General features: G+C 51.8%; 1 protein-coding gene across 2 annotated transcripts in view; it reads left to right on the forward strand.

Moving 5' to 3' along the window:
* The window catches only part of c5h10orf67 (chromosome 5 C10orf67 homolog), a 66,032-nt gene extending 47,732 nt beyond the window's left edge, over positions 1-18,300 (forward strand). The window contains exons 11-16 of one of the 2 annotated variants that reach the window (XM_039754240.1): positions 1,668-1,747; positions 2,843-2,908; positions 4,342-4,438; positions 5,883-5,966; positions 6,056-6,158; positions 17,931-18,300. In XM_039754240.1, coding sequence (XP_039610174.1) covers positions 1,668-1,747; positions 2,843-2,908; positions 4,342-4,438; positions 5,883-5,966; positions 6,056-6,158; positions 17,931-18,052 — 552 coding nt within the window. In that variant the 3' untranslated portion in view covers positions 18,053-18,300. The remainder of the gene's footprint in view (positions 1-1,667; positions 1,748-2,842; positions 2,909-4,341; positions 4,439-5,882; positions 5,967-6,055; positions 6,159-17,930) is intronic. The other variant, XM_039754241.1, reaches the window with a different exon arrangement.
* Positions 18,301-20,663: the final 2,363 nt, after the last annotated feature.

A 20,663-nucleotide genomic window follows, 5' to 3' on the forward strand; every position in this document is an offset into this window, starting at 1 on the left:
TCGGCAAGTGCAGTGTGGGAATAAAACAATCTCAAGATCCGCGGACCTGCGCACTCGTCTGTCTGTTGTTACCCGCCATGGCAGAACTGAAGAAGCAGAAGGCAAAGTGTCAAAACGACACCCACGGTGCCCTCTGCTGGCAGACAAGCGAGCTGCAAACGTCTACCTAACTTCGAGAGAGGCTCTGTGCTCAAGTTGACCGCTCGTGTCCAGTCAGGAGCCGTCCTCCAAGGCACAAGGGGTCTTTACTTAAACGGAAACTTGTCACCGTGGACGTCTTTGGTGACTTTTAAGGCTTTGGGTGGTCATGTTTGGTCTGAGATGCTGCTTGGATTGTGGGGTGAAACGGGAACAAATTATGGAATCACATGCCAGTGGGAAGCGCTAGTGTGACTTTGGGGGGCTCAAGCTTCTTTTGTTTTTTATTTCATTTCATTTCTTTTGCTGGATTCAGTTGTCGTTGTTATTTTTGATTCATTTGTCGTTGTTAATTCTACTCAGGCTTTGGTTTCATCCTAACGATTATTGAAGTTTCTTATTCTGCGTTTGGATTTGTGCTCTGTGGGCGGGTCCATGCTGACATCACTACTAGGCCCCGCCCTCAGCCTCTGAAGGCCGTTTGTCACACGTTCAGGTCTGAGGATTCATTTTGTGCTCTTTGGCATTTCTGGTTTCTGAAATTTGGCTTCTGCCTTTAAACTTGTTTGCTCCGAGTTACCAATTCAGGCAGAACTTTTGTGCCTTTTCTTTGTTTTGTTTTTATTGTTATTATTTAGTTTATTTTATTTTTTAAATAAGGAAGCCTGTATTGTTTTGTTACTTTCACACCAGAGGTTTATGGTTGTCCACTCCCTTGAAAGGCATTTTTGAACTTTTGTGTATTTTAAAAGTATTTCCATCCATCCATTATCAAACCCGCTATATCCTAACTACAGGGTCACGGGGGTCTGCTGGAGCCCCAACACAGGGCGCAAGGCAGGAAACAAACCCTGGGCAGGGCGCCAGCCAACCGCAGTTTAAAAGTATTTTATTTTTTTTTACTTTTAAAAGTATTTTGAACGTATTTTCTTAAAGTATTTTTTAAGTATCTTTAAAAAGTATTCTGTGCATTTTAAAAGTATTTTTACACTTTTAAAGCCTGTCCAGGCCTTGAAGCCTGCCTTTTGAGTTTGGGGCCAGGCTGCCTTGGGTGAGGCCAGTTTCTGCCTACTTTGAGGCCTGCTCACCCTTCATGTTGTTTCCTGTGGTTATTATCACATCTTTTATTTTTCTGCCCTTTAAATATTTTTCTCTTTCTGTTTATTTCTCAATGCATATTATCTTGTTTTTTTGTTTTGTTGTCTTGTATTAATTCTTGTGTTTATCTGTACTCTTATATAATGGTGGTGTCAACGGGCCCCATCCGCTCCCAATTTAAGGGCCTAGTAGGCCATAAGCTGACTGCATGTCACAATGTCACCTGCCATATTTATTATATATATATATATATATATATAGTGTGCCTTCTCACAGCTGCACTCCACTCAGCCACTCCGAGCGTGACGTCAGTCTTGGTGGCCATGTTCTTGGAGCTGTGAGTCGTCTTCCAAGCTTTCTGGCCCCCTACTTTGTTTGGCCGTCACATTCGTCGTTCTTCTGAAGGCTCCGGCTGTCCTTTTATTTTGAAGGTGATGGCAGATCAGAATCTGCAGCAGAGACTCGAGTTTGTGCTGAAAACCAACAAAGAGCAAGAGAAAGAAATCGAGAGGTGAGTCGGATCTCCCTAACCGTTCGTGTCCCAGGCGGTGACCCCATCACGTGTGCCTGTTAGTCGTCTGTTCCTCCTAAAGGAGTCTGCATTGGTGTTACCTTCGTGAGTATACGGTGGTTAGACTGGCTGCCTCACAGCCCCAGTGATGTGTCACCTCCCACACGTCAAGGTCACTTGTGGACTGGCACCGTGCTCAGTGGCATCCTGTCTGACCATCACTCTGATGCCCCCAGATTGGCCGTGGCCACTGAGACTCAGAATGTGGATGGACGGGTGGTTGGATGTTCACTCAAATACTGAGGCAGCTACAGGGGTGCCAGTCCACCGCAGGGCCACCACGTGGCATGTTGTTTACAAATGAGCAGCGCCTTGAACAAAATGTATTATGTGTTATTATATTATAATATAGGGTGGCACGGTGGTGCAGTGGTTAGCGCTGCTGCCTCGCAGTTAGGAGACCCTTAAGGGTTCGCTTCCCGGGTCCTCCCTGTGTGGAGTTTGAATGTTCTCCCGTGACTGCGCGGGTTTCCTCCCACAATCCAAAGACTTGCAGGTTAGGTGGACTGGCGATTCTAAATTGGCCCTAGTGTGCCCTTGGTGTGTTTGTGTGTGCCCTGCGGTGGGTTGGCACCCTGCCCAGGATTGGTTCCTGCCTTGTGCCCTGTGTTGGCTCCAGCAGACCCCGTGACCCTGTGTTTGGATTCAGCGGGTTACAAACTGGGTGGATATATTATATTATATTATATTATATTATATTATATTATATTATATTATATTATATTATCCAACCCACTATATCCTAACTACAGGGTCACGGGGGTCTGCTGGAGCCAACACTGGGCACAAGGCAGGAAACAAACCCTGGGCACGGCACCAGCCCACTGCAGTATTATATTATATTATATTATATTATATTATATTATATTATATTATATTATATTATTATTAGTAGTAGTAGTGTTTTTATTATTCCACAAGTAGAAGTGTCCCTGTGTGCCAAGCAGGTGATGACACGCCGGCCACTAACACTGTGACGGTCTGTCATGTGCCCTCCTGCCATCCCAGTAACTCTCACTTGTGTCTCCTGAGCAGCCTGAGGAAGCAACTGGAGCGCATAAACCTGATGTGGGATAAAAAGTTTGCCGTCCTCAAGCAGAGGTGGGTCCCCGCCGTGTCCGTGTCCGTGTGTCTGTGCCCTTCTGCCCGTTGGGACGTGACTCCATCCAGGACGTTTGAAATGAGAGGTACTGAAATTCATAAGAAGTGACGTCCCAGTCTGATGCCCAGTGCGCTCTGAGGGTTTCTTTGACCCCTTTCTAGTGTCCCCACCCCTGATGCTGTCACCATTGGACTGGTTGGACTGGTCTCACACAGGTGATAAGTGGCTCTTTGGTTTCTTCCAGATGTGAGGCTTATAGAAGTGATCAGTCAGTCAGTCCCACTGCCCTCAGGCGGTGCGTCACGTGGTGGGTCGTGTGACATGGGGCTGTAATCAGTCCAGACTCCCATCCTCACCTCACCGTCCCAGTAGCCTCCCTGACCAGTGAAGCTCTTCAGACTGGTCGTACTTTCTGGTTTTTCCCCGGCTGTACGCTGGACCGGCCTGAGCTCGGAGGTCTTCGGTGTCCTTCAGGTGGTCCGCACTTTTCTATCGTTCCGTCCCTGACTCTTATGACTCTAATTGGGTTTGCTGTGTTGGACTTCATTACCGGCTTTGGTGGAGACCACCGACACACTGGAGCTGCTGAGGTGCTAGAGGGGCTCTGACGACGTCACATCCCGCCAAGCTGCTCTTGTTGCTCCATTTCCTTCTTCTGCGCTTCTTTACACAAAGAGTGGTGGGCAGCGAAGCAGAAATCTGGGGGCCTTTCAAAGGACCCCCTCCAGGTCTTTGATGAAGAAGAAGTTAATGGGGGGTCTTGGGGTACTCGAGAACACCTGCAGAAATTCAGGAGAAGAACATTTAGGGCTGGAGGGCTGGAAGAAAAGGATTGTGGGACTTGTGAAGAAACTACGAGACTTGGAGTTCAAGCAGAAACCTGGAGGGGACGACTGAGCGATGAGCCAAACCAACGAGGGGCAAGTGGCCTGCATGGCCTCCTCTCGTCTGACACGCTTCTGAGGGTCTCACTTGATACAATTCCTTTTTATTTTTCGCATCCCCCTTGGGGTCAGAGCACAGGGTGGTCAGCCATTGTATAGCAATCGCAGGTGAAGGGCCCAGCAGAGTCGGACCCCCTTCGGCAGTAACGGATGCCAGCGCAGGTCCGTAGCCTCAGAGCCGCCATTTCTTATGCTCCATTTTGATAAACTGGAAGCTCAGAGTCAGTAAAAAGCAGAACAGGCTGGGGGGGCGAAGATGTTTTCAAGGGTCCCTCAATCGCCACCTTTGTCGGGTGGGAGTTGAACGCCAACCTTCATGGCCAGTTTTTGAAGTGGACTTGCTGTGTTCTGTCGGCTTTCATTTTACTGCTTGGCTATAAAAAAATCCCAAGCCCACTTTCACCCCGTCATGTGACTCAGTGACGATGCTACTGTGTGTCAGCGGCCCACCCTACAGGTGACACTAACGCTCTCCTCGTCTCCTTCAGCTTCTACGCCATCAAGGACGAGATGTTCCTCCGGCAGACTTTACAGCGTCAAGCAGCCACGCTTCACCAGGCCTCCATCAACTACATGGTACGGCAGGTAGGGGGGCCGCTTTGGGTAACGATGAGCCTCAAGTCAGACCCGAGGGGCAGCGCTGGCAGAGGAGCTCCACCATCGTGACGAGAAGCTGTCCCAGCGGTGTGTTAAGCCACCTGCTTTGGGTCACTCGTGACTTTTAATGGCTAGGCTGTGTGACGGGTGACACACACCATACCCTGCAGAATGCCACGTTTTCTGCCCATTTTCTTGTCTGCCAGTGGGCACCCCAGGAATTGCAGCGCCACGTTTATCACTAAGCTGCCCGCTCAGACCTCTCCACCTCAGTGAGGTCACAAATGCCAAACCCTTCCTTCATTATCTCGTTGTCCACATCAGTCCCTCCAACTCGGTCAGAAGTGTCCACTGGGGGGCTTCACTCTTTGTCTCTCAGTCACATGACTTTGTGTGACACTGTGGCCATTGATTGGTTAACAAGGCACACACAAATGTGACAAATGCTACAGTTACATCACACGACAATGGTTTACATTGCAAAAGTGGACTCTGGGGACCACCCAAGCCCTCAGGTCTCAGGGTCTATTTATGTGGCAGTGATCCACATCTGGGGGTCCAACAAGTGCATCCACTGGACGTTCAGACTGCATTGGTGTCCAGAAAGCCCACCGGTCCTAAGAGAATATCTCACCATCCCCGGTGGTCTCACATTTATCAGACACTTTGTGGTGTTCGTTATGACTTGAATGTCACATGAGTTCCTGCAGATGCCCAACCTCCTCTGATGACAATGACCCTCAAGAAGGTCCTTTAAGGTGTCACAGTGAGCTGTGAAGTGTGGTTGGCACAGTGGTTGGTGAAACAGTGACAGTCAATCAGCAGGGCGTTGGTTTGGCCGATGCTGAGCAGCAGGAAGTTCTCAAGTTCTCCCCTGATACCCCCACCCATCTCATTTCACACCCCCAAGTGCAGAATCATCTGAGACCCTTCTGCTGGTGACACAGCTGGTCTTGGAGGGGTACAAGATGATGACAAAGGTGACAGGCCTGTTCCTTGTGCTGCTCCAGTGGTGGCGACTGTCACAAACTGTGCCCACCTCCCCCTAATTGATGGTCCACCATCCACTTGTCCACCTGAGTGCCCCTCAGTTTACTCCTTAGCAGGGATGGCCGCCTGGCACTGAAAGCCCTGGAGAAATGAAAACCCACAATCCTCACAGTGCGGCCTGCCTTGTCCAGGTGGGCATCGGCCTCAGAGAGGGGTCTCGCATGTGTGTGTTTGGCCATCCAGTTGGACTCGCTAAGCTGAGTGCCTTTGTTGGAAGGAGAATTTGAAATGAAGAAGAGGAGGAGAGTGGCAGTCCGAGTGCGCCACCACCAGGCTTGGTGAGCCTCATGTGCCCTCTGTCACCCGCGTGTTCCCACCTTAGGAGTCTGCCTTTGAGCCGAGTGCCCGTGTGTCTCAATTCTCCCCATTTGTGTCCCTTCAGTTTGACAGTCCAGGCGTGACACGCGCACTCAACACGGAGCAGGACGCCTCTAAAGGGATCTTCTCCACGCCGGCGCCCCCGCTGGTGAGTTTGACTTTTGCATGTTTGTTGCTACTTGGCATCGCCACAAAGATGGGACTTGTCACCCACGTGTGTCTCCTTGTGGTTCACAGCCCAACATCGGCTCCAGATTTATTCCTGGGAATGAGCCAACGCATCAGGAGAACGTCATTCGGATTCCAACAGGCCGAGGTGTGGACGCGGCATCAGCGGCAGGTTAGTCAGCATTTGGTCTTCACTTGTGCCCATCCTGGTCCCCATTACTCTCATGGCACACCGATATCCGTGATTTCCATGGGAATGATGAGCTCCCGCCCATGGTTTTCATGTAATGTTAATGAGGAATCTTCACGGAGGGTTGGCCTCTGCTTGGCTGATGCCAGTATGAAGAATGAATCACGTGAGATGAATTCATGGAGGTTCAGACACCGAGCTGTCCACCCGGGCACACCCAGTGGTGACCCAATGCCCCTTCCTTGGCTTCAAATACAGTGGGGCAAAGATTAATGGGACATTGGGGCGCCTTCTGGAACAGCTGGGACAGGTGACATTTGAACACGAGGGTCACCAGTGTGTCGGGGAGGCTAGTTGAGGACTGGGAGGGCTGGGAGGTTTAGGACAGGCCAGGGCTGGAGCTTCACATGAAGGCAAATATGCAAGATGAGTTGGAATAAAGTCATAAAGACATAAAAATACAAGAAAACCTGGCACAGAGCTGGAGAAGCACAAATACGGGCAGAGGGCTGTGAGAAAGTCTTGGCCCCCTTCTGGATATCTCCGATCTGTGTCTATTTGTCACAGTAATGGCTTCAGAACTTTAGAGAAGATGCAGCGTAAGCCACCAGGGACGCTTCAGCCACCCCATCTCGACTCAGACTGGTCGAGAGAGACATGAGTTCCAGCACAGCCCACCTTAATTTACAAGTGGGGACGCGCTTGTCCCAGCACACAGCTCCTTCTTCCTCGCCTGAGTGAGGCGGCTCCTGTAACGTTACACCTGGGAGTGCTCAAGGTGGCTCATCGGGGTTACCTGGAGGTCTGATGGAAACTCAAAGTAGGGCTCTGCAGCTCCCCCTGGTGGTCCCCCCACCATACCCAACAGGGCTGTGTCAAACTCCCAGCATACCCTGCAGGAATCTGTGTTGCTCCAGGATGCCTGCCCCTATTGTCCCCCTATTGAAGGTGACGCCTTGTAGATGACCTCTCTCTCTCTCCCCCAGTCCTTCCATCCAGCTGGCATCCCGGCCAGGTAATGGCCATGGCCCTCCATCACAGTAGGTAAGCTGAGTAAACGTAGAGGGCCATCTCCAGATTCACACGTCTTATATTCAAGTCAGAAAGTGATGGTGTGAAAAGGTAAGTGCCCCCTTAGTCACCAAAATTCACTGATAATTTGCCACCTCGTTAATATAAACCTCCCGGCACCACGAGAGTGAAGTCATCACCACCACCAGGCGTTTCTAGAAGAACACACGGCTCAAAGGAGGTGACTGTTGACTTTTACTGATGAGGAAAGGGTGACTGTGACATTTCTAGTGCAGCAAACTGAGAGCCACTATCCCAAATAGGGGACATACCTGCCAGCCTGCTTAAATGACCTCAAGGACACAGTTGATGACTCATTCCAGATGTCACAGAGGATCCAGGAACCTCCAAGGAGCTGCGGGCCTCTCCAGCCTCAGCTCAGGTCAGTGTCCAGGACTTGATGACAAGAAAGAGAGAAGCAAGGAGGAGACCATCAGTGGAAAGAAACACCGGGATGATCCTCAGACCTTTCAGAATACAGACAGAGGAATCCAAAGTGGAGCTCTTTGACCGATACCGGGCCACTACGCCTGGCATTCATCAAACCTCCAGTACAACATGATGGTGCTGGTGTGATGGGGTGGAAGACTTGCCATCATTGAGAATGTCCAGTCGTCTGTCCATGACCTGAAGCTGAAGCCTCATTGAGTTATGCAGCAGGATGATGAGCCAGAACTCAAAGGTGAGTGGACAGCTGACTGGCTCAGAGGTTCTGGAGGGGCCTCGTCCAAAGTCCTCACTTACCCCACTGGAGGAACCTCCCAAAGTGAAGGCAAAGCAGGAGGGGCTGACGTTCCTCAAAAATGAGGTGAGGGGCTGAGATCAGCTGTGACTGTTGCTGCAACCAAGAATGGAAACGGTGGGGCTTCTCTTATGGGTGGGGGGGGGTCTTGGCTAAATATGTTCATTGACTGTCCTGTGTGTCCCCTCAGGCTCCTCTTCTCTAATACTGCGACTTGTCTGAGGGGCTGCCGCCATTCATTGGGTAGAATACGCAGAAACAGAGGAGGGTAGGGAGGGGGGCAAAGACTTTTTCACAGCGCCGTGCCAGGTAACTTGGGGTAAAGTGGCACCGAGTGAATACAAATGCACATTTCTAGCCCACCGAGTAAAGGCCTCAGTAAAACAAGTGAACTGGAGTGCCATGTCACTCGCCACCTGTCAGTGTGACAAACAGAGATGGTGATGACATGATGGTGACACCCATTTTAGAAAAGGCAGGCAAACCTGGAAATCGTGTGGCGGGGGGCACCATTTAGGTGAATGCAGGTCGTCTTCATGGATGGTGGGCTGCAGCTTTGGACTGGGACCCCCACTCAGTCTCTCGTCTTCGCTCAGATTTGTCCCACTTTTCAATTAGCTGCTCTCATGTTTTTTTTTTCTTCTCTCATTCTGCTTTTTGAAGAAGAGCCGTGAAGTGAGAGTTCCATTCATGGTGGTCTTCCCAACTTTGTGGTCATTTTCAGCTGTTAACCCTTCAAGCTGACGTCATGTGACAATTAAAAGGAGTGACAGGAGCGGGTTGTGATGGGCGCTGCGGGGGGATAACGGGGTCTTTGCTGTTTACACTCTTCAGACCGCCGCTGACTTCTCTTCTCGTTATTCCACCCTAACTGTGAGGGGCAACTGTGAGGGGGCTGCCGCAGTCGTTGCCCCCGTGTTGTCTGCCCCTCCTGTTTCTAGTTGTCACAGCAAAGACCAAAGTGACTTAAGGACTTAAACGGCCTGCTTGTGAATTTCTTGGATGTCCTGCACTACTGAGAAGAGAAGACCACCTACTTAAATAATGAGACAAAGACCACCTACTTAAATAATGAGACAAATTAGAGGAAAAAGGACTGACTGATTGGGAAACTGAGGGGGAACAAAAACCTGCAGCCACAGGGGGTCCCAGAACTGGCTTAGGCAGTGGCGACGGAGGCCTGACAGGGAGAGTGTGTCAAAGACCCCCAGTGCGAGAAACGTGAACCGGCAAATAGCAGAGCACAAGAGCAGGAGATTTATAGACGGGGGATCAGCACAGCAGGTAAGCTGGGGGTCTGTCGAGATTTAAGGCTCTGAGGTAGTCAGGAGAGGATTCTGGGAGTACAAGTGGAACGACGGACCAGAATGTCACAGACAAGAGCATTTAGTCCAGAACTAAAAGGGGGGGGGTAAGGGCGCTTCATCTTAGTAGGGCAGCCCCCCGTAAGATCAAGTGGGATAAGTGAGATGAGGGGCACTTTAAAGTTGTAGGGGAACGTGGAATGGTGTGAGGAGCAGAACTCAGTGACTGCTGCTGACCAATCTGCTCACAAACGATCAGCGTGCCCACGCCAGACATGAATTCAGTCACTGGGTGAGATGCCCACTTTACTTTCCTTACCTTTCTCTGCAGGGGTCTCCGGCCATTAGACTTCTGATGCCCACCCATAACACAATTTATAGATTGACAGAAGGGTTACAGAAATATGACCAGTGCATGTATGTCAACATAGCAGACAGACAGACGGACAGGTGGACAGACAGACTGGCAGGCGGGCAGGCAGACGGGCAGACAGACAGATGGACAGACAGACAGACAGATGGACAGACAGATGGATGGTCAGACAGACAAACGGGCAGACACAGACAGACAGACAGACGGACGGACAAACAGATGAACGGTCAGACAGACTGACAGACAGATGGACAGACACAGCGAGCACCAAACAGGCCGGCTCTTCATCCACGCTCTTCATCGACTCTTTCGAGTTCTAATTTATCGAGGCCCGGACAGGCAGATTTACGCTTCCAAGTCTTACAGGATGATGTCTGATGTTGTGTGGAGTTGTTGCTCCGGGTTCAAGTGGAGTGCACACTTGGTGTGGTCCGTGGTGTGATGTGGTGTGGTGGCCCACTGGGCCTCAGCTGGATCTTCAGAGAGGCAGCAACAAGTCTGTGGTCAGAATTTACCAGCTGGGCCCTTCTGTAGACCCTGCAGTTCTGTAGGACCCCCCAGCGTCTGCCCACCAGGATATGTTTGATCTCCTTCACTGCACCACCAGTACTGGAGTACCAAGTCCAACGATGTGGCTCAGGGTACTGGAACCTGGATCAGCAATCAAAGTCAAAGAACTTGGAGCCACTTTCATCTTGGTCACCAGACCCATGGGGACTGAGACAATCCTCATAGCCAGCCCTGTCAATGCCGGTGGTCACATTGAAGTCACCCATGACCAGAGGAGTGTCACCTGAAAGTGGGAGAGGAATAGTGAGGAAAATGAAAAGATGAACCAAAGAGGTTCTCTCAATAGCTTAGCATCAAAAGATCAGTCAAGGAGGAGGTGAGGAGTATCAGGAATCATAAAGGTGGGCAAAAATACGGCGAGAGTGAAAGAGCAAATGCATTTGTGTGAAGAAGTCAATGACCTCCAGCGCTATCAGGGTCTACCAAGGGGAACTGAGGGATCTGGAAATTCTAGAGAGAGAAGAGCTGTGGCCATTAAACAGGCTGAAAGCAAACCAAACCCCAGGAGCAGATCTCAGGTATCACAGAGAGCTTAAGGGGGTCGGTGTCTGCACACCCTGGAAATTCTTCAAGACGAGAGGAATTCAAATGTCATCCCATTGTATAAAGTGGGTGACTGGGCTGATCCCAGCAACTAAGGTTCAGTCCGTCTCAAGAAGGCCACAGAGAAATGAATGGAAGGAAACTTTAAGGAGGAGATGAAGCAGCACACGTGTTGTCAGTGAGCAGTCATCATGGAGGTCACGTCCAAGTTCTGTACTGGAATTCTATGAGGGAGGATCAGAAGGAGACGACGTCACTGATCTCCATCGACGGGAAGACTTTGGATGAGGGAGATTTGCAATCAAACTGGGAGAAGTGGGAGGTGAAGGCACAATATGGCCAAGCTGACCTAAACACAGGAGCAAAGGGTCATGGGAGAGAACCTCAAGATGAACTGGCTGACGTGATGTCCAGCAGGGGCCAGTACTGGAGCCAATGCCAAACTTAGGACCCCCCTGACGAAGTGACATATTTTGGTGACCAAGCTGAAGCAACAACATTTTAATGAAAGAAGTTCAAATGCACTGAAGATCTGAAATGTGCTACTTGCAAAAGTCTGGGCACCCTACTGGAACAGTCCAAGAGCGGGGACACCTGCAGGACCCAACGTGGATAGGGGGAGGACGTCCACCAATTTGGGGGGCTTCACCGTTAAAGACTGCAGTGCCGGTGTGCCCACCGGAATAGGAGCTCAGGTGCCTCTCCACTTCACTCCATGTTTGAGAGTAAAGAAGATTTCAAGGGGCGAGAGAAAACCATCCAGGCAGTTGGTCAGGAGAGGGTTGGGTGACATTGAACTGCGGTAGGGACATCTAAGTGTCACAGGCTAATGCAAGTGAAGTGGGTGACCTCAGAATGGGCCCAAGGGGACAAAACCGAACTGCACCGCTGTGTTCATGTCAAAATGACCTCACGGAGTCAGTCGTGCCAGCTGCAGTGCCATCACTGGTGGTGCACCGAATCACTTGTAATGTGCCTGGGTGAAGAGGCGCTATATAAACCAAACATCTGTAGCCCATCACAAGTCCTCCCAATCAGAGACCATCGTCTAGACTGAGGATTGGACTCTTAGGAGAAGCACATCCCAGTGCACTTGTGCCAGTGTCCTCATCTGCGGGTCATCCTTGGCACTGGCTTGCTATGGCAGCCACATTCCTCCTCCAACGTCAGCTTCAACGATTAATTCTCGCTGCTTTGCCCTTTTTGTCAAACATGAGGACTTGAGGGAAATGAGAGGCAAAGCCCCAAAATGGTCAACGCATGGAGCCAAGTGTGGACGATGTGCCCGGCTTTTGGTTTTGTTTATCACCATCGGTGTGTGCCCCGTCCGGCGAGCTCGAGCAGAGGCAGAGCGGCCCGCTTGCCGTGCCACAGATATCAAGTTGTGCCTGTCAGGGTCCTGAGCCGTCCGTCAGTGTGGCGACTACACAATGGCTTGCCACAGCGCCCTGGCGCCGCCTGAACCTCCAGTTATAATCCCCAAGCGCAGCGGGCACATCTGACTCTCCAGACACTTAACCCTTTCACTGCCATCCATGTGGGTCACAGAAGTGACGTCCCCAGAGCGGGATGTCCTGCCAGGTTGGGTGAGCACTCGCCTTACTCAGGCGCAGATTGGCCGGGGCCTCAAGTCAGGTCAGGTCAGGTCAGGTCAAGTGGCTTTATTGTCATCAAATCCTTGAAATGTCACCGCCCAGAACTGCAATAAACACAGGAAAATACAATAAAGAGATAAATAAATACAATGAGTGGCAGCTGATGAAGAGATAATAAGGAATAAACAACAACAACAACAACAACTAACAATAAAGACAACAGCAGCAGCGACAGATAAACTACCAGGAGCAGATCAGAGCACAGGTGGGCCGCTCTGAGTCCGGACCACCACAGAACCTGGCAGAACACCCTTTGGATGCTACAGAACCTTCTGCCAGATGGAAGTGGGACAAAGAGACCATGGGTGGGATTGGAGTGGCCCTTCACAATGTTTTAATGGAGGGCAGGGTGTTCTCTCCTGCTGTGTGCCACCTGTTTACGGTCAGAGACCCCTAACTGCAGCTCCCAAATGAAACCTGTGAGCAGTCACAACGGCCTCGTACACCGTGGTCAAAATGGAGGGCACTGGGCTTGTCTTCTATGGTGGCCATGGAGGTGGCATTATGTGGTGCTGTTGGCAGGGCCATTGCAGGGCCCTCAGTGGGCAGCATGGGTACCCCTCGGTGCTCTTGTCCACTTTAAGAGACAGTCGGCGTGTCTCCATTCTGTAAAGTGACTCGTCCCCATTGCCAATGAGACCCGCCACCAAACATAATGACGGTGTTGTGAGTCAGCAAAGTGAACAGAAGAGGGCTGAGTACGCAGTCCTGGGGGGCACCAGTGCTCAGCGCAGTGACATGTAAGGTGCCACATATGTTTGTATACATGTATATGTTTGGATGACTTGTTGGGTTTGTGTGACAGGCCCTCCTGTCCTCGGTGGTCCTTGTCCCTTGGATGTGTGAGGGGCCCTCCTGTCCCCCATCTTCCATTTGCTGCCATGAAGATCAGGTGGCTGCTGCCTGATGACTTTACTTGGGTTTCTCTCCCAGGGTCTCATTTTTCTGTTATGATGGCCCTAAGGTATCGGGTGGGTGATCTGCCAAGTAAATTCAGACCCCTAACTCAGTGAGCCACCTGGGCTCTCGGTGGAAGTTGGCACAGCGACTAGTTGGTGTCCCATAGTGTTCAGTAGCTCAGTGCCCTGGCAGTGAGGGCGACTTGAAGGTCACTGCACATAAAATGCCAGCTCACTTTTCATCAGACATACCTAGGGGGGGCTTCTGTCCAACAGCTTTCCATTGCCAAGTTTAAAACGTTGCTGCTTGTGTCGTGATGGAGACCAAGTGACTCAAAGACCTGACCCCTTAAGTGGCTTTATTGCACCGGTCACCTCCCATTAGTTGTCCCTTGTTGTATCGACTTGTCGGACCCTCTTTGCCTCCCTTTTCATTCTTCCAAAGGCTTGTTGTGGACGCCCATTCAGTTTTGTCACCCCCCCCTCCCCATTCTCCGGACCCCCTCTTCAAGCCCCTTGGAGGCCACTCGTCTCTTCTTACTTGATGTGACTCTACTGGACTGTCCTTCCCTTCCAAGTCCCTCCTTGAATGATTTTCTGTTTTATTAGAACACAACACAGTAGGGCAGTCTGTGCAAGGCGCTATATAAAAATCAGGCCAAGCTGGTCATGTGAGCGGCTTGACTTTATTAGGAACGACAAAGCGGCCCCCACTGCACCGACTCCCCAGGCTGGTGTCCAGCCAGTGTGAAAAAGTAATTGCCCCCTCCCGATATCTTCTGTTTGTCACAAAGAATGGCTTCAGCACAGAACACCATTTCTAAAGAGCGACTTCATACATTTAAATTATCTATCATCCATCTCTCCATCCATCCAGCTTTTTATCCTGCTTATGAGGACAGGGTCACCAGGAAGCTGAAGCCAAACCAGCAGACATCGGGCACAAGGCAGGAACAACACAGAGTGGGAGTCCATCTCTGGGTGAGCACCCACATCCTCACAATGCCAGTTCACCTGCCCTGCAAGTCTTTGGACTGTGAGAGGAAGTTGGAGCTCTAAATTACCCGTGTGAAAAAGTAAATGCCCCCCTTAGTTGGTCACTCAAACAGCCACCCAAAGTTCATTGGTCATTCGACTCAGCCAGCCCTGTTAAATTTAAACCTCCTCACATATTAAGCTGCACCAGGAGAAAACCGACTTCACCACAAGAACAGAAAGGGAATTCCAGGAGAGACAAAAGAAAAACTGAACAACTGGAAAAGGGGGACAAAGCCATTTCCAGCAAGAGCCGTCATCTAGAAGAGGCTGGCCTGCCAAAATGACCCCAAGGGCACAGTGACGACTCCTTCAAGCAGGCACAGAGGATCCTAGAAGAACATCCAGAAGGCTGCAGGCCTCTCCAGCATCGTGGAAGCTCAGGACTCCACACTGAGGATGAGGAAATGGGACGTGTGGAAGAAGAACATCAGTACAGAGGAACACTGGGGCAGTCACGGCAGATGAGTCCAAATTCAAACTGTCTGGATGACTGGGGGCCACCATGTCTGTGGTTTGATGTGGAGTGTGATGCCAGTGTGATGTGGTTACTGAAGGAGCCGTGAATCGTGTGCTTCACCAGAATATTCTTCAGGAGAGTGACAGTCCCGTCTGTGACCGTCATTGGGTTATGTCACAGGACAAGAAGCCAGAACCCAAAAGCAAGTCGACAGGTTGATGGCCGAGATGTTCTGCAGGGAGTCGTGACTTGAACCCAAGCAGCTGAGACTCTCAGACTATCACTGAGTCTGATTGGAAGCCCAGGAGAGGGGACCAATGTGACAGAGTGACATCAAACTGGAACAACGGGGGCAATGACTTTTTCACGTAGGTGTCCTGATTCACCAACTGCATAGTGGGTCCCTCATTCATTCACAAAAAGTTTGGGGGTCCACAATTTTTTTTCCCATCCCTGGCCTGATGGTGGCAGCCGCTAAACTTCCCCGTCGCCGCTGCTGCCCCTCTATGCCCCCTTCAGGTTGTCCCACACTAACAAAGGGCGCCTGTGTCCTCGTAAACAAGCCCGAAGGCCAATGCCGTGTGCTGCCAGGACGGGTCAGCAGAAGGCCGATAAACGTGAAATATTGCGACAAGATAACGCCATTCCACTTTCACCCCACGAATGCCACCGCTCCATTAATCAGCCGGTGTGACAGGCCAGCACATCGATAGGGCTGCCCGGTGACACGATGACAGAACGGCATCTCACCTTTAGTGTGGACCTGAGCCCCCAGTGGAGTGAAGAAGGTCAAGCGCAGACCCCCTGCCCACACATACACTTTAAACCCTGGGTCGGGCCGGGCACTGAGTGGGCCATGCCAGCCGCCCGGGGAGGGGTGATGTGATGCCAGTGCCGGCAGGCAAGGGTTTTTTTTTTTTTTCTATTTTGGCCAACTCGGGGTCAGAGGTGTTGTGTGACCCCCCCGGTGCCCCCCTGGCCTCTCTAATCTTCCCCCTTCGAGCCTATTGACTTTTTGGCCATTAGGCGCGGGCTAATGAGCTCAGCTGCCACGACTCTGCCCGATAAGCGCGGCTCAACGCTGTGTGCACTTTGTCAATATGGAAGTGGCCAAACAAGACGAGATCCTCGGGGGTCGAAGCTGCCCCCCTGAATCGCCTGCTGCTTTTGGAGATTTTTTTTTTGTTTTTGCGTGGGCTTCCAGAAATCAAGCGAGACCACTGGGCCAGACTGGCATGGGGGGTACCCTCAGTCCAGGCTCGCTTTCACGGCTCTAATTACCTGAAGATAAATTTCACTGGTCTCAAGAGGGGCCCGAGCCGACCTTGGCCCGCGTAAGGCGCTATACGTCAGGCTGGGCCCGAGGGGTAGCAGCAGTCGAGGGGGGAGAAGACGACAATCGAGCCCAGAAAGGCAGGAGCGCACAAGCATAATGAATGGCGGCCGTTAGCCTGCGCTGAATGCGCCGTCGTGCCCATGGGCCGCATTACAAAGCGTTTACTAAGCCGAGCCCACCGCATTAAAGAGCACAACAATCTTTATTCACGGTAACTTATCCGTCTCAATTAATCAAGCCGAACAATGGGCGCGGTGATGTGTTCAAGCGTTAGGTCATCTCCGGGCCAGCGCTCTCGCCTCTTTGTGTCTCATATCTGGGCGCCCATTCCGGGCGCTCGCCCTCGCCGCTTTCTTCTCTGCCGGTCCAAGGCTCTTTCCAGGTGAAAAGTGTGGCGGCTCGGCGTATGAAGTGTGAAAGCTCGGCCTCTCGGGAGCCCCCCGAACAACAAAGCTGAGGGGGCGGCCGGCTGACCGCTTCCTTCTGTGCTGCTATGTGAACAGCATTGTGTGCCGCGGCTCCATGGGCGCTCAAAAGGGGTAACCAACCGCTGGCTTGATTCGGTTACACGCTTTGGTTAAGTGGCCCCTCCCACCGCCGTGGGGTCTATGGAAGGTCGCTGACCCCTTTAGAACTGCCAAGGCGAATGTCATGTCGCCACTCCCAATGGGAGTAGCCGCATTCATTTGATCGGTATAAAAAATGATTGGGGACGGCTAGATCAGTGCTTTTCAATTGCAATTTATAGCGCTTTACAAAAAAACGCACATTGTTGGAAAAGAAAACAAGCCAAGGCCCCCGGGAGCCGGGCGAGGGGCTGTGCGATGGAGGCCCCCGAGGCAGGCGAGGGGACGCCTGAAAGGACTGGGCCGCAGATGTGCTCGGAAACACTTTAGGGAAGGCGCTATATACGGCGGCGCCAGCCTGAGGGAGTCCTGAAAAAGGGCGAGATCTCGAGTGCAAACCTCCTTCACCTGCCACAAGTGCCCCTTCGGGTCTCCGCTCGATGAGATTTTGGGCACAAATGGCGAGCTTGTTGGGGCTGAATGGCCAAATGTGGGCAAAGAGATCCATGGGTGTGCCAGGGGGGTCTGGAGCATGGGGAAGGCGCTAAATAAATAAAGTGTATTGTAGTTATTAGGGGGCAGTGCCATCTGTCAGAGGAGCTGTTCAAAATGGCACACGGCAACTGGCTCAGGCAACCCCCTTGAAAATATGAGAAGGAGCAGATGGTGAAAGGCGCTATATACAGTCCCAGAGGCTCGGTGCCCACATTCATGCAGTGCAGAAAAGGAGAATTGCGTGTGTTAGGATTCACCAACCACGTCACAAAACTGGTAGGGCCTCTCGCATGCCCCACTTCACCACGGGGATGCCAGTCTGAGAGGCCTTCAGGTCTCCACTTGATGTTACTTTGGGTACGACTGGCGAGCTTGTTGGGCTGAATGGCCTGTCCTTGTCAAATGTCTCCAAATGTGGGCAAAGAGGTCTATGGGCACACAATTCCAGAATTAGAAGTGGGCAGTGATAGGGGTGCAGGTTGGGTCGCTTTGTCTCATCTGAGGGGGTCCCTTCAAGCACACACACCCACTCACCTCAGGGTGTAAGCAGGACGAGGCCACCGCCGACTGGCCACATCACACCGAGGCCTGTTGACATCAACATACCACGGGGGACGGCGTGAAGGTGGGCACTCCTGGTTTAGAGTGAGCTCAGGGGGCCGATGGCACCACCAGTGTTCTTGATAATGCTTTGCTTGTTTCCAGAGTACCACCTATCATCTGATGAGGAGGATGATGCGGCTGATGATGAAGAGCAAGAGGTGATGCTTCCGTTTCCTGCTCCTTCCCCCCACAGCCAGGAGGCCCCTGGGCTGTCGGCCCACTGACACTTCAGTCGTCGGCTTTTGAACCCCCCAAGTGCTGGTCACCCCAGTTTGGCTTCACTTCTGTTCTCAGTGAAGCGGGTGCTGCTGCTGCTGCCGAGTCAACGCCTGGAAGAGACGACTCAAGTGCTGCGCTGCCGTGAAAATGACAATTACAAACGCTAGAGTCGACCCTCCTCGGCTTTGAAAGGCGCTATATTCAACAAAAGGAGCCAACGCCCATCTGTCATTCTCAGAATAAAAATGTTCTGCCAAACACACTTTGATCCATTGAGTGTCTCAGTGACTGTTGGACCTGATGGCGTCCACCCGAAAGTCATTAAGGGGTGCCCAGCACTAGAGCCCAAGAGAGGGTGGCCAAAACTCTTAAAGGGCTACTGGCTTCACACATGATGAAGACCCCCAGTCAGAACCACACTGGACCCCCTGCAGTCTCCTTACTGAGACACAGCAGAGCCGGTGACGGCCAGTGCCAGTCAAAGCCCATATGCAGCCCAAGGCAGGGGGGGTTAGGTCTCCCTCAGAGTGTTCATTCTCAGAGTTACCAAAATGGTGCCCCTCGGTGACCATAGCATGCATGGGTTTGGTTTGGAAAGGTCTGGAGTGAGTGCCCCTTGAGGTACATAAATGGGACCCCGGGTGGCCACACATGTTTCCGAACACACGGCCCGGCTTTGGTGATGACCTGCTGAACGGTGGATCGGAATTTTAGACCTCGCTTGAGTCTTCAGCGCCATACAGTCCAAGACGCTGGTGCCGGACAAAGTCCATTCATCGCAGGCTGGCACTCCTCGTGTGGCCCAGGATAACGGAAAGGCAGACCACGCTTGTGTGTGCGTGGCTTAAGGATCGAGAGTCAGATGTGGCCGTGGGGGGCACCACTGAGAAGAGACCTGGCTGCCATCCTGTTCACCCCTCAGACTTCAGTCACTGCACTGTGTCCTGGCATCATCAAGTTTCCATTGGCATGGGGCATGTAAGTGGGTGTTTTCAGCAGTGGGCAGAACAAAGACTGGACCCTTGAGCAGGACCATGTTGAGAGACGCCAAATGAACCTCCTTCAGCTCAGTGTCAGTAAGACAATATGATATAGCGCCTTTCATACCTATCTATCTATCTATCTATTATATAGTGCCTTTCATATCTGTCTATTTTAATGTCACTGTCTCAATGACAGGCAGCTTGGTGGCCTCTCAGCTTGCCTGTGTGGCTTCTTCTCACCTCCTCGGTGAGAATTATTATTAACGCCCTCTGTTCTTTAATATAGCGCCTTTCACATCTTTGTTCTGCCCGACACTATATAGCAGACAGCAGAGTGAAGTGGCAGGTCACCCAAAGGCCCAAGAAGAGCTGGCCAAGAAGGAGCTGACGGCAGGCGTCCAAATACGAAGACCTCATTCCACATGGAGGCTCCTGGCCTGTTTGGCTGCCCGGCTCATTTCGGGAACTGCCAGCTTCCTTACCCTCCTGATTTCCTGCCATTTCATACACAAAGCCCAGTTTAGTACATGAAGATAAAAAATGACGTTTGTGACAAATTAGTGTGGCAAATAAAGCATATGGAGTGTTCCCAGGCCGCCCCCAACTGGACTTCCGATAAGAAGATGACGCCTGCCAACTGATTGTGCAATTCCAGTGTTGAAAGCCATGCGATTGGGAGACAAATATAGTGCCCTGCAAGGTGCCTGCCACTGGAGTTGGTGGCTGCTGCCCCCTCAGTGTTGCCTTCTCCACAGCTTTGCGTGGCCACTGAGTTCACGAGGAATGGCACGGCGAGCTCTGAAACGCGTACTTGGCGTTGTCAGCGGCAACTGCTGCCCTACCCTACTGTGCCTTTCAGATCTGTGGACCCCCTTCAGGCTCAGATGGCACTGGAGGTCACCCTTTCGGTATAAGGTGGCAAGGCCTGCCATACTGCCGGTGTAGAAGTGGCATGTTCTCCCATCACCTGTCTTTGGGTTGCTCTCTCCAGTCTCCCCCCCGCCACATCCCACCCGGGGTGAAGGAGCCCATGAAGTGAAGCGGGGAGTGACGCTGGGCTCTCACCTTCACACAGATGCCCAGCCGACAGGGCACATCCGAGCACAACTCTGACCCTTAAATGGAGCGTTTTAAAGAAAGAGCGAAGCCCACCGAATCCAAGCCGTGGCCCCTCTGCTCGCTTACTCGCTCGCTCGCCCGCCCGCGCGCCCCTCGCCTTCTCCTCCGTCTCCTCCTCCATAATTCATTTCGCATTCAAGTCTGCTGTCGAGCGAGCCGCATGTTTGCGGGATTCTGCAGTTTGGAAAGGCTGTTGCCACGGAGACGGGCTCCTTCAGGTGTCGGGTATAGATCATCTCCATCGGGGGCTCTTTGGCGTGGACACAGTGGCGCAGCCTGACGCTTTTTTTTAACTTTATCCATTACTTGGGAAAAACAAAACGGCTTGTTTTTCCAGCTCTAGAAATTAATTGGATTCATTGCTTGGCAGATCAACGGCAATTACTGGTAAGGCGGATTCCAGCAGAGTTTCACCATAGAGGGTTAATCGGAGTCAGCGCTGGGAAACGTCCCAGAACTGGCGGAGCGCCACGTCGCGCGGCCACCTAACCTGGAGCCTGCGGGCGCTGGGCCG

The sequence above is a fragment of the Polypterus senegalus genome, chromosome 5 (genome assembly GCF_016835505.1).
Source record: "Polypterus senegalus isolate Bchr_013 chromosome 5, ASM1683550v1, whole genome shotgun sequence".
NCBI classification, from domain to species: Eukaryota; Metazoa; Chordata; class Cladistia; order Polypteriformes; family Polypteridae; genus Polypterus; species Polypterus senegalus.